The 14,043-nt window shown below is 40.7% G+C and overlaps 1 protein-coding gene across 12 annotated transcripts in view; it reads right to left on the bottom strand.

The window, feature by feature from the left end:
• Window positions 1-232: 232 nt before the first annotated feature.
• Window positions 233-14,043, bottom strand: part of ABI1 (abl interactor 1) — a 78,000-nt gene continuing 64,189 nt past the window's right edge. For 2 of the 12 annotated variants that reach the window (XM_009085870.4, XM_009085871.4), the window contains 6 exons: window positions 12,880-12,980; window positions 11,884-11,958; window positions 10,106-10,282; window positions 7,172-7,258; window positions 2,894-3,079; window positions 233-1,276 (listed from right to left, as the gene is read on the bottom strand). In XM_009085870.4, the coding sequence (XP_009084118.1) occupies window positions 1,101-1,276; window positions 2,894-3,079; window positions 7,172-7,258; window positions 10,106-10,282; window positions 11,884-11,958; window positions 12,880-12,980 (802 nt within the window). In that variant the 3' untranslated portion in view covers window positions 233-1,100. The remainder of the gene's footprint in view (window positions 1,277-2,893; window positions 3,080-7,171; window positions 7,259-10,105; window positions 10,283-11,883; window positions 11,959-12,879; window positions 12,981-14,043) is intronic. The other 10 variants (XM_009085872.4, XM_009085873.4, XM_009085875.4 and 7 more) reach the window with 7 other exon arrangements.

Genomic DNA, 14,043 nt, shown 5'->3' with positions numbered 1-14,043 from the left:
CCAAGTTCCTGTCCCTGTGTTCCCCTGGGTGCTATCTGGAGGACAGCCTGCTCCTGTCCCTCTGCTCTGTGGGGCATGTCCCAGAGCCACACAGAGAGAGTTCCCACACAGAACTGTGAGCTACAGCTGGTGTTCAACTCACTGCATCCTGGTAACTAGATTCCATCAAGAACCCTCACTGAAACTAAGTGTTGGCAGAAAAGAACTTTTAAGAGTATGTAAAAGTGTGGAATTCAGGTTTCAGATCTAATTTATTTTCCCTCTGTCAGTGCTAAAGTCATGTTACAAATGTTAGCTTTTTAGTACATTGCCTGGGATAACACAGCCATGATTTTGCTACGTTAGCATTCCAAACTTCTTTGCCAAGCCAACCAACAAAGTAATGGACAAGACCTTTGGTTCACTTATATATTTATGAATGGAAAAAGTCATAATGTAAATTTACTCATTAAAAAAACTTGGGTACAAATTACACATACATAAGACCACCCATTTTTTGAATCACATGGACACCTTAGACCCAAACAACTCATTGTAATAGACTTTAGTGAGAATACTCCAGGTAAAGATTACAACAATTGGAAGCATCTTGGATTTTTAAAAAAGTATATTTCAATACATAAGTTTGTATGCATGCTTTTAACAAACATAATTCATGAGCAAAGAGTCTAAACAAAAAGTAATATGACCAGCACTAACATTAAACTTCTCATCCAGGTTTTAATATGTTAGTCTAACGTAGTGTTAGTTACCATGCTGTACTGAAAAATGTAATGGCACAATCTGATCATGGTTCATTAAATATTATACCCTACTTCCCCATAATAATTAGGCTGGTCATAAAATTAACAATGCATAAGTAAATAAGTATAACCAGTTATAGACAGTTGCTTGTTTTACAAATTGCCATCAGGTAAGACATACTGTCCCAGAGACTCAGAGATGGACATTCAATCATACCATTAAAACAGTATGGCCTGAAGAAATGGGCACAATTTTTTGAAAGTATATTAAGACAATTCTGTTAGCTTTTAGTTACCCCTTGTAAATAATCATGGTATGACTTGAATACAAGACCAAACTTTGAAAAGCAAAGGATTTTAATCGGCATAGTGCATGATTGATTCAACGTAATTCCCAGGAAACAAGCCAGTTACTCGATTGCAAACTCCTTCATACCAGCCGTCATCGTTCTTCTTTATCACATAAATGATTGCACCCTCCATAAATGACAGCTCATCGTCTTTGTCCTTTGTATAGTCATATATAGCAACAACTGTGGAATAAACAGGGACACATTCAGCATTTTATTAATAGCAACAGTATTAAAAAACAATTGTACTTCAGAAAATATTAAAAGATTAGTTTGCTGTCATGGGATTTTCAGGAATGAATTCACATGCTTTTCCTGTTGAACACTAAGTCCAGAAAATGGAATTTCACTTTCCTTGCAACATTAGCTAGCACTAAGAAGTGTGTGTTGACTACACTGAACACTCAGTTAAACTGCTGGCAGAGAAGTACATCCAACTGTGACACAGTAAAGTGGGGCTTACGGACACTTAGAAGCTGAATGGTACCTGACTTGTGTGGTACCCATTTCTGACCAGATTACCTCAATAGCATGTGACTCTGTTAGTATTAATCTCTTGATTAGAACAAAAGAATTGTACAAAAATCATTCCACTAAGGCCCCTGTTGGCACATCAACGTGGCCTTGCACACATCACTGTTAAAGCCATTGCACACGAATGAATGGGCACTCCTACAGAGCTTTTGTGTCCTAAGGAGTTCTGGCACTACTTTTCAAGGAGCTGCACTGAGTGCAAGTAGGAAAGTTGCTGAAGAAGAGCGTAGAAGCAACATCTGCTATTTTCAGTACCTGCTTGGTACTACCTTACTCTTACCAACGTCCAACTTGCTGTTTGCCATTAACAAAGCAGAGATTTCCCCAAGGAAAGAATGTTGCCACTACCAATACTGGAGTTAAAAACTACCACTGTGAATATACAGACTTCAGACATCACAGCCTTACCCTTCAGAAGTGAATATGGATTTATGCAATTGATCAGCTTTATGAATTCCAAGAATCCAGTATTCTACACCTACATATATTCTCAGCTATCTGATGTCTTAATGCCTAGCAATGCTGTGCTGCATCAGTTATTTTCATCCCATAGGTATGTCCTGCACACAGTCCAGCTCAAGTGAAGAGGGAACACAGGATCTCTGCCACAAATATCACAAGTACCTGGCCCCATTTTGTACTCACTGCAGCACCAGCCAGCTTATGAGAGAACTGGCAGCAGTGCTGCTGACAAAATGGTCAGTGCTACAAGACAGACAACTCCACTGGCAGGAAATCTGCTTGTCCAGTATTTATGCGAAGAGATGTTTACTATGTGACTTCATACCTAAGCACAGTTCACAGTCTGCTGATCTGGAATCACTGATAAATCTCCAAGGAGACCTCAACACATTTTATAGTTCAAAGTACTAATAATCCACTCTATTAATCTAGTTTGATGAGATAAATACAGCTGGGAAATTTTGTCCATTTTGCAGCAGTCTGTAGTTGACCGCCCAGAAATCCTTAGGTAGCTACAGACAGTCCAGCTCATCAAAGATGAAAGCCATCCAATTTACACCTGCTTCCCATGAAGAAACTTGCTTTTTCACCCATTCTAGAATGCCTGAAGGCATTTTATAATTTGTCCAAAGAAGGATTATGTCTTTCCACATTAGGTGTAGACACAAACTAAGAAAAGCATGGATTGAGTTCTGTCTTAGGAGGGACAATGACTGTTTTCATTTGACCCACACTCCTTCATTCCCTTCAGACACCATTAATCCCCTGATAACTGCACTAACACAGCTGCAATGCTTCTCTTACCTTTCTCTATGTAGTTTTTAGGTGCCCAAGCAGGATCTCCATCTGCATAGGGATCGCTGTACTGAACAACAGCAGCCTCCTCATCCTCATAATCCACAGGTGGTGGGGGTGGAGGAGGAGGAGAGTCATCAAACATCGGCATCTCATCGGGAGGCGGCGGCGGGGGAGGAGTTGGGCTATCAGCAACTAGAAACATTTGGAATCAATGTTTTTCTTAAATCAAGACAGTGTGGAGATGCAAACAAACCTGAGGCTGTACACTGTAAATAAAAGAGCTGGGGGGACAACACACACAGCATGCACTATAATACCATGCACTGATTAGAAACAGAGGCTTTGTATTAACAACTACAACACACAACTCTGTTATTAGTGGTCCAATCTATGTGTAAATGCTACTAGAGTCAAAGCACATGCTGCGGGGCATAAGCTGAACATGAGCAGAGAGGAAAGCTTCCTGCTCCAATGTCCATGCGCTGCAGCGTTAGCTATGGAGGACTCGAGTGGCACCCTCTGAGCCAGGCAGCAACAGCCTCTGAGTGGGCCAGCAGCTTGATTGGTTTTTAACAAATCCTTTGTAACAGTCACTTCAATTTACTTCTGAACACTGCTTCCTTGGATTCCTTCTCTCTCAGAGCTAGCATTAGGGAACAAAAAGATCTGGTGTAGATCATAAATACTAGTCTCTTCCCTTTTTTAAGATTTAACCAGGTAAGAGGAAGCCAAGTAATCCTTCTGCAGAAGAAAAGCTTGGTACAGATCCTTATCTTGCAGACTAGTTTGTGTGTGTGACATTCAGGAGTCAATTAATAAATGAAAAACAACAACAGGCAGCTGCTGCTCTTAGAGAAAAAGTGCTCAAGGAATTAAATGTATAATCCAAAACGTCAAATCCCTGCCCTGAGATTCTCCAATCAGCAGAGTTACAAGTTGCTTTGGGGAAAGGGGAAAAGAGAAAGGAATTATGGTAAAAATCACTTTTTAAATCAGTTCATTAAATTAGTTTCCAGTAATGTTGACAGCAGCTGGCAGCAAAATAGAGATGGCATACTCAGATGCAGGACATCAAGTCACTTATCCTATTCCTAGGGAGATGGGGTCCACTACACACAGCCCTGGTGTAAGCACTACGGAGCCACAAGCTACTGAAAGGAAGCTACTGTTACTGACATCAATTTGGTTACATAGCAACACCGATTCATTTTCAAGAGATCTGTGATTCTGCACACTAAAAACATAGGCTGAAAACGACTGCTCTAGAAGGGTTCAATGGAACAAGGCATCAGACTTCAGAATGTGCAGCTCCAGCACACAAATTTTGAAAAGAAAGCCAAGCAACAGAGAAAGACCAACACTGCACTGAATGAAGCTTTAACTACTGATAATTACAATGGCACTGGAGATTAGATTACTTTTGGCTGGTCACTACTCTAGTAGAGACTTAACCTTTGCTCTTCAGCCCCATGCCCCTGATAAGGGACTTGGGCACAGCTCCCATGTCCTGTCTGAGTCAGACTGGCTGCACTGGGACAGGTCTGGCACCTGCTGCCAGGGGCAAAAGGGGGCAGGAACTGTTGGGGCAGGGACTGCCTCAGCCCAGGCATCCAGCCCACTCCGCTCCCTTGACGAGCCAATTCCTCACCTGCAAGCCCAGCTCCTCTTCAACTTGACCAGCTGAGCTGAACACCCCACAGCTCTCTGCATCAATAAGACTGGCTGCCACTGTATTAGTGATTCCTCTCCCATACAGAAGCCCATTTGTGTCACTTGGAGACAGACTAACAAAGTCTTTGGCGGAGTGAATGCTACGTCCTGCCCGTTACTGAATAGCACTCACAGACAGGCTTCATTAATCCACCACAGACACATGACAACACCGTTTATGAATGGACTGGTTTTGTGCTGCAGTTCAGCACATCTTCCACAAATGTATTTCTACCCATAGCTTCTGTCTGCAGCCAGGGGGAAAAAAAACAGAGTTGAAACAACAATCATTTGAGATCTTGAGAAAGCCTTACCTTAGAAATTTTTTTTAAAATTTTAAATGCAAAAAAAAGTTACATTTATTCAACAATGAAGCTGTATATTTGGAAAAGAAAGAGCAGGAAATGCAAGTGTGAAAGCACCAAGACATTCTCTAACTGAGATGCAGTGCAGGAACTGCAAGGTTTATGGGAAACATTTAAAACAATTCAACTTTGCATTTAAAGAAAAGGAGAGAATGGAACAGAAAATTAGAAAAGTGACACTCCATTGAAGTATCCCCTTGCCTCCTGGACCTTAACCTAGACTTCTTCTGGTTCTAAACTGAGCCAGACTCTAGGACGGCATCACTTCTCCTGGGGGAAGGAAACAAAGAATGCAAAAAGCCACTCTAAATGAGAAGGGGTAAAGGGACAAGTATTTACATAGCTCCAAACTGAGATCTTCTCTTGTATGCATTCCCATCCTTGCTCTTTAAATGGGGACCAGCAGACTCCTTGTGAAAGGACTGGGTGTGAGAGTACAGCAACTTAAATCAGCTGTCCCTGAGCACCAGATACACTGGAAAACCTCTCTGGAGGAGATGCTCACAGTTTGAACACAGGAAAAAAAGAAGAGGCATTGCATAGTTTCTAAGCCCTCTATGTCCTTGTCCTCTGAAAGAAGCCCACAAGCAGTCTGCTTTCCAAATCTGCAGATCTCTATGATAAGGAAAAGAGAAGTCTACCCACAGGTCTCCCTAACACCAGAGACTTCTTGAGAAAACAAGACTCATGAAAGTCTAGCACACAATGCTAAAACCCAACAGCAGCCTCTACAGCCAGTTCTGCTGAGTGTATGCACAGGCTGCCACACGCACCCCTGCCTCTGGAACGAGGCAGCAGCTCCAAGCCATACTCATTATAGGACTTTCAAACCCAAGGGACTGTTAAAAGAAATAAAATAAAGAACAATTCCTATGACCAGATTTCAAGCTTCAGCTGTTTTGCTGCAATCTCATCCACAAGTCAGCTTGCATTCTGCTGTTGCACGCACAAGTCAGTCTGTCCCTTTCACCTCTGCTCTCCCAAGGGCTGTGTTATCTCCAGGAGGACAATACTGGGAACAATTCAGAAGCAGGTGTCAATTTTCTAAAGTTTATCTGCAAGTGAAGATATTCTGTAACCTTCATCTTCAGCAGGTTTACCTCTACACTTAGTATTTTGCAAAGGTTTTCAACACAGTTTTGTGGCACACTATTCTACATCAACGTGATTCTTACTGTTTACCTAGCACAGCACCAAAATACCTTCTTTTGGAAAGAGAACCAGAGAGATGCCTCCGATCTCATGGGGAATGCTCAGAACACAACCATTTAAAAGCTTTAATGGGAAGCAGAACAGCAACACTACTCAGACCTGGGGTCCCTAAATGGATGTTGCAGCTATATAGCCAACTGTGTAGTAGAAACCTCTGAGATCCTAGCAAATCTCAAAATGGTTCCCAAACACTTTAAAAGCATTTTTTAGTTCATACTCTATCTAAATCGCATTTAATCTGTTGTTTACAGAACTGCAACCAACTCCAAATGAAAAGGATATCTCCAGATCAGGAACACGACTTTACACCTGCACTAGCACTTGAGAAAGCAACACTCACCTGAAGGGAATCAAGCAGTAATGGTAAAAGCAGAGTTACCAGTATAAACACAGCACAGCTAGAGAGCATCTCTCACAAACCTAACAAGCAGAGCTATGCTGCTAGAAGCTCAGCAGGGAAATAGGAGAGTACAAAGAAATGGAGAATGAAAGGTTGCCGAGAGGAGAGATGCCTTACAAGCTCCTTTGTAATGCATTAGATCTTAAGACTGCACCTTTTCAATTGACTGTACAGCTTGCTGAAAAATGCTACAGTATTGGAATCAATGGTTACACATTACACATTCTGGCAGTCTACATAAGCCTTTCTAATAAAAACTTATCAATTATCCCTACTGAAAAAGGCAGGGTGATTCAACATGAAATTAGTATTTTCAATTAAAATACAATTTTATATTCACACCAAACATATGCCACATTTCACACTGTACTTCTGTAATAAATTTGCAGTTCAGGACTTAAATGGGTCAGTAATAATCATGCACGTATTATAAAATATTGAAGAGTGTGCCCTTCAGCTCCAATAGCATATTGACACTAGAATGCAAGATGGTATTAGCTTCTGGAAAAGGAAACAAAATAGAATCTGACTTGCCAGCCATGCATGCTAGAAGAGAGTAGGCTCTACCCTTTAACAGCTCAGCTTGTCCAAACTTACTGTTTTCCTGCACCCTGGCCACGAAGCCTGTGAGAGGTATCTGTGGAGTCAACTGAGGCATAGGGGGAGGGGGTGGAGCAATAGAAACTGGTAGCAACACACACACCATATCGGGAAAGTCAAATGGACAAAGGAAAAAAAAAAAGGGAACAAACAAAAGCAGCCGTCAGTAACGAGGACCACAAAACAAAGTATGTAAAGAACAACAAGAACACACACACACAAGAACCTTCTTCAAGCTTGTGTTTCCAACAAGGCTGAATTCGTGGTTAGCCAATAGAGGATCAAAAGCAAAGCATGCCCATGTTCAGCCAAGTAACAGCTGAGTGCAGGCTGCGTGGCTGGAAGCTCACAGGTGCATGTGAAGGTTCCTGCTCTGTCACACATTTTGTGTGCTTCACCTGGGGAGCATATAGAATTGAGCTTTTGTCTTGCTGCTAAATAAGGACTACTCAATTTAGCAGTTCTCTTTTCAAAGTGAGCTACTAGCAGTAGAGGTGATGTTTTGCAGGATTCTGGACTCCTCTAAAGTCAAAGTAGAGCGCTGCATCAAGTGCAGCAAAGCTGCACTGACACAGAGCAAAGACAACTTCTGCGAGGGGCACAATGTTCCAGCATCAATACTTGACATTCACACAGGGAGCACCTCCCACCACTGTGCTCTGCTGGGACAGGGGCAGTCAGCTAGCTTCCTGCATTTTTGTTTTTCTCAAAAAAAGGGACCTTGTTGCTAGCTGGTAGAAAAAAATAGACGGGTCTAGAGCAGAGTGGAGCTTTATGAAGTCTTCCGTGGTGAGAGGGTACCCAGCAACCTAAAAGGCTGGCAAAGGCTTCAACAGCTCAGAGTGGCTACAGGAGCGTGCAGAGCTCCCCAGGAAGCCCTCGCAAGCTCAACTTCTGTGAAGTATGTGCCTGTCTGGTGAGTAATGGGACATGTGACCACACCTGTGCTCAGAGACACTGGGCTAACAGCCCCAATGTTCAGCTGCTCCCTGCAAAGGCAGGGAATGGGAGCAGTAGGGCAAGTCACTCAAACTATCAGCTCTGGCAGGACATCTCCCCCCCTTAAGTGCAGGGAATGAAAAGCATAACACAAAACTCCACCCAGAAACTCAACAAAACATCAACTCATTTGTTTATACAGTGTCCCTTCTCAGTGGAATTTCTCTTGCACTGGAGCAGAGAAATTCCTATGAAGGTGGGAATTCAGCATGGTAATAAATCCAGTTGGAACCAAATTTGAAAGAGGTTCTGTTCTTCCAAGTAAGCAACAGTTTTAAATAAAGCTTTAACTAAGATTAATGTTTGATGAATTAAAATGAAGCATTTAGTTCATTACAAAACCAATAATCAAATAAACTGTATGGGATAAATGATTGATAAAAACAGGAGAACAAACAGTGTCTCACAAAATTGAAGTAAACATCTAAGAAAAACCAGAGCATTTGTTAGCATGAAAAGTAAAATCTTAAGGCAACACGGGACCTGGGTTTACTGTCAAAACAGTAGCACTAAAAAAATAATCACCAGTTACAGAAACAGAGGAAAACAGTTTCAAGTAGCAAAACACACCCATCAAAATACTGTTTAAAAAATGCTGACCATCAGTATTTTGAAAACACCAGAGAGGCTAGATTAAGAAACAGCACCTGCATTTGAGCAAAAAATTGCTTTGGACAAATGTAAACATTCAGAAAAAGTGGTGTGCACAGCATTTAAGACAACTGGACTATTCCCAGAAGTAAAATCCTGTTCATTTAATGGAACTCAACTCTTCAAGCAGGAGGGAGTTTCTGTTGTTATGGTGCATTAATCTGGAGGAATGAGAATGCGGAGGAAAATGAAATGCTAGTATGGGTGAGCAAGAGTAGGAGGAAAATCAGGTTTGGAAAAAAAGGAAAGAGATACTGTGTCTGCATATAAAAATACTTTCTGACAAATGTAATACTTCTAGACTACTCAGAAAACTCTTCACTTTGGTGTCTCAAGTATTTTAAAAGCATTCTTTTCTTAAGAGTAAGTACGCAACAGCAAACACTGGTCTAAAGAGATCTTGAACACAAACATCAACATTTCTTTTTAAAAGAAATATTCCTCTGAAGTTTAAAGACTTGGCATTCTGAACACTACCACGAAAAAGCCATTATATATAACTACCACTCCTCAATGTGTACTTGATCAAAATTTATGGAAATGGCAAGGAAGAGTTTCCTGATAGAGCTTCCTACCAGCAGCCAAGATCCTTATTATGCAGATCTTTCTGCAGTGAACCTTGTTTGCCCTTCTGGGGTAGGAAGGCAGGAGGCTGCTGACTAAAACCTGCTCACTTGCCCATGGCATCCATCCCTTCCCTCATTCATCTCCTTCTGCAGATACTCCTAGTAGTGTGAAAGTACAGAGAAGCTGTCTGCTAAAAGAGAGAGACTGAGCTCTTTAACAGTCAAGCCTAAAGATAAGAACAAAGGAGAAACTTGGAATCAGGAAAGGATTTAAGAAAGACACAGAGACAGGAACTGTGTGACAGGAACATGCACATTGTGCTCAGCATTCTTCTGCCACTATCCAAATGGGGGGGGGGGGGGGGCATACTACAATCACATTAGGTCTCCCACAAAAAAATTGACCCTTAGTTTAGTTTATGTTCTCCAAGCACACCTGAAATGCCAAGTATAACGTGCCTATAATTAGACAGGCAATCCTAGTAATTTCTTGTCATGAGTAACAGCAAACAAGCAAGGGGGAAAACAGTATAATTGCATATAGTGCAATCACTGTGCAATTTTAATACGGTTTTTCTTGTTTGTTTTTCCTTCTATTTCAGGAAAGGAAGTAGTAATCTTATTGATGCTTTTCATAAATGAATTAAAATGCCATGCATGCTTTTACAATCATTTTGCTCAAAACAGTTTGTGATTTCAGAGCTCAGCAGCTTACTTGAATTTTGAGAATAAAGAGGCCCGCCATTAACATGAGGTTGAGCAGAGAATGGGGCAGTCACAGAAGGATTCCGTCTGTATCCACCAGAAGATGCTGAAGAAGTGGTAGAGTTGTGTCGTGAGATTTGCCTGGTCATTGTGCCATACTGGGAACCAGGAGCTGAACCAGGAGCAGCTGAAAAGCATTAGCCAGAGGAACCAAGGAAAAGACTTAAGCAGAGCATTACTTGGGATAGAATGCAGAAAATAGAAATAGTCCAGAACGTGAAAACCACTCGATTACAGTTCTCCAACAATTTAAGATCAGTAACAGGCAATTAACAGAAAAAACAAACATCCCCATTACAACCAATAATGAGAAAAAACACACAGAACATAAACCAACACTCATATAAAGGGCATTGAGAAATGCTGAGAGTACTATGAGAGATTGGATTGGACCAGAAAGTTGAATCCAACTCTTCCAACTCTTAAGTGTATCTCAATTATACAACATGCAATAATACCCTTTATTGAAAAGCACACCAAAAAAACCCCCACATTCTGCTCAAAACAAATTGTTTTGATTGCAAAGCTGAACATGCCTCCAATCTAATATAAAACAACACTCAAAACAGTGAAACAAATGTCATGAGCTTCAGACAATTGGCACATTTATCAATCATATTTGCTGGTTGTGCTTTTATACTGATGGAATTGTACTAACAAATCAGAATCACCAATTCCAGCTTACAAAGATGTCATTCGTTCTTCATGATAAACACCCATATTTACCTTCCACTTACTGGCTGCACAAACTTCAAGGTTAACAAAACAGTTTCAGTTCTTTCAGACTAACCTCTGACAGACAGAAAATCACACCCAATGAATCAAACTAATGAATCTCACATATTGTAGCTGCATGAATTAATGCAATTCTTAAATGCAAAAACTAGTTTGCAATAAAATGTTTTGTGCTTTTATATACATATATCATATAATTATATAAGACACAAACAGCAAGCAGACAGAAGTTTGCAGTCCTGTAATGCTATTCAAAGTCACTTTCACTTAACATTTCAGTAAAGGAGAGTGCAAAGGGTTATGTGGGTCAAAGCCTCCAAAGCTAGTTTCATAACTCAATCGATTATTCTTCTCAGCCTGTGACAGGAAAGGGTGGGGTATTTTTCCTGTCTATTTTGAAAAGTACTGGTTTTAGATCCCACCCTAACTGCTGTATGTAGTGCTTGAAGCAATTTCTCAAGAACTGCTAGTTCATATCCTCAAGTCTTCCAGTTTGACACCTGCCTGCAGCATTATGGGATCAAAGCCAAGCTACTGTGACAGACACTTGTGCTTTCCAGTCACTTTATGCTCATGGAATAGAACACACACATCAACCTACACATAAACTACCATTTCCAAGCTAGAGTGCAACTGCTGTGACTTAGTTTCTGCTGCAGGAATTACACAGCCTAATACCAATATTCAAGCAGATTCTGATAGAATAGATCAAATTAATTGGATCTTAGCTTAATCGGGAGCATATTTCAAGCAACTAGCAGCCTTTTTTCCATACCTAGTGCATTTAGCTTCAGAGGCTTTAACCACGGGAAATTAGTGGAGATTAGATTTGTTTAAAAAAAAAACAACCAAAAAATCCCAGAACTGATTTTTGTAATAAAATCACGTAGGTCCCATTACTGAAGAAAAAACACCCTCACTGAGTTCATTAGGAAGAGGTGATTATTGATTATGCAGCATGTCTGCAATCACTTCAGCATTGTCAAGTCTCACCTATCAGACTGCCCATCGGGAGAGGTGGAGGCAGTGGTGGTGCTGGCGGGGCTCCAGGAGGAACAGAAATGTGTGCTAATAAAATAGTTTATATTCCTAATTAGGCCATATTATTAAAAGTTAAAAAAAAGAAAGTACAGGCACTTGACAGGCTTCCCAAACAAATATAAAAATTCAACTTCTGTTAACTAATACAAATTCAGACCCTGATCCTATCCAGGGTTCTGTACATGCCAATCTTTAGTCTCATTGACTTTTATGGGATGCCAGATGATGGTAAAATTTCATGCCTATTTATACCACTGCAGGACCAGAAAAGGTCCTGGAAAAGGAAAGCCTGCATGTATAAAAGGAAACGAAGATTTGTCATCCAAGAAACAGAGGAATCTCTGCAATAGCAAAACTACATTACACCAAAACTCCACTATTTTCTTATGTCTTATGGGCTTGCAAAACACAAAGTAACTGACTGGGCTGGTTTGTTACTAAGATGATAATAGTAAAGAAGGACCCTACTCAATCTCACCCTTCATCATTCTTAAACACAGAGGAGTGTGCCTCCAACACTAAGAGATCCCTCATGGTTCTTTCCCCACAGATGGTAAAGTTAGTAGAGTATTTCCCATTAAACATGTACATAGCTGCTGCTGCTCTCAGGGAATCCAGAAATGCCAAATTGTAGACACATCTTAAATTACAGTTAAGCTTTAAAAGGATACATTTGTCTTTTACTCCTCTTGTACCCTTGATTGCCTTGTAAAAACACGGACCAGCAAAGGTACCTTAACCATCCATTCTGCAGTAACTGACTGTCCTGCAACTACTCTTGGTAAAGAATTAAAACTTTAGATATCGCTCAGCACTCATAAGTGATTTCCTGAGTAGGACTGTACCTCAGGACAGTTTCTACCCCATCATGTTTAGTCAAAGTCCCTGTGTAAACACAAGGATTAGTAGCAAGCAGCCTGCAGTCAGCACGGGAGGCGTCCCACCTACCTGGCCCGATGGTTGGCGGTGACGGTGTAGGCACGGCAATGGGAATGCCAATACTGCTGCTGCCACTGTTCTCTCGGCTGCCACTTCCTCCACTACTGCCACTGCAGAAGAAAAACACACTGTGAGCATCTCCTACAAATCTAACCATGCAGCTTATGTTTACCTGTCTTAAGGAATTAGGTTCTGTGTATTGTAACGAAACAGATGAGGAAATGATGTAGCTGTATTTCTTATATTAGACTTTCAATTGAAATGTTCTTTGTAGAAGACCAGTAACAGACACTTGTTTTCATAAAACATTTATAAAACCAGGAACACCATTTGTAAATACTAATACAGTTAGATGGTTAGATTGGTAGGAGATGGTTAGATGGTTAGACTGTTGGTATGCTTTTTTCCTACAAAAGCATACCAACAGTCACACGTCTTGTGTGAGCTCTTCTAGCCTAACTCAATTACAGACCGTTGAAAAACTCCCTATTAAATGTCTCTGTCTTTACCTACAATTACATACAGATAATCAAGTCTGGATGCATTACATTCCTAATAAATGGAATTAGCTAAGCTGATAAACATCACTATGAATAAAACGTGCAATTAAATGCTTTAAGAAATTAAAAGGTAATCAACCATGCAAGTTCTAGGCAATGGAGTAACAACTGCAGGAGTAGTTCAGGGGCCTTGTAATAACTGAAAGTAGTATGCTGGGGCTGGAAGACTTCATGGCTAAACTCTAAATAATTATTTAGGATTAATTATGCTGTCAGCTGAAGGAACATTTCCTCTACTCCGAGCAGAAGTTTAGATTGCTAAGTTTTCAACTGAGAATGGATATGATAAACCACCTGGGGCAGGGTGGGGTGTGGGGCATGGTGTGCCTAATTTTCTGTGTATTTAACACTCCCCACTACCCATGCACACACCTTTTATGTATAAGTTTGTTTCCAAGATGGTCTGAAAGCTAACAGTAGCCAGTTCAAAATTTGTCTAACTAATGTTATATGATATGCAAATCAGAGGCCAGCAATGCAAACCATAGTAAACTATTGGATAACATTTCTAGACGTGCCTTCAGAGGCCGTAACATTTATTTTCTTAGAGGGAAATGAAAAAGAATCAAAATTCAGGCAAAATCTATCCTTATTTGTATCTAAGATCATTCCT

Source organism: Serinus canaria, chromosome 2 (genome assembly GCF_022539315.1).
Source record: "Serinus canaria isolate serCan28SL12 chromosome 2, serCan2020, whole genome shotgun sequence".
Classification (NCBI taxonomy): Eukaryota; Metazoa; Chordata; class Aves; order Passeriformes; family Fringillidae; genus Serinus; species Serinus canaria.
The sequence above is the reverse complement of the archived record's forward strand: the minus strand, read 5'-3'. Positions and strand labels throughout refer to the sequence as shown.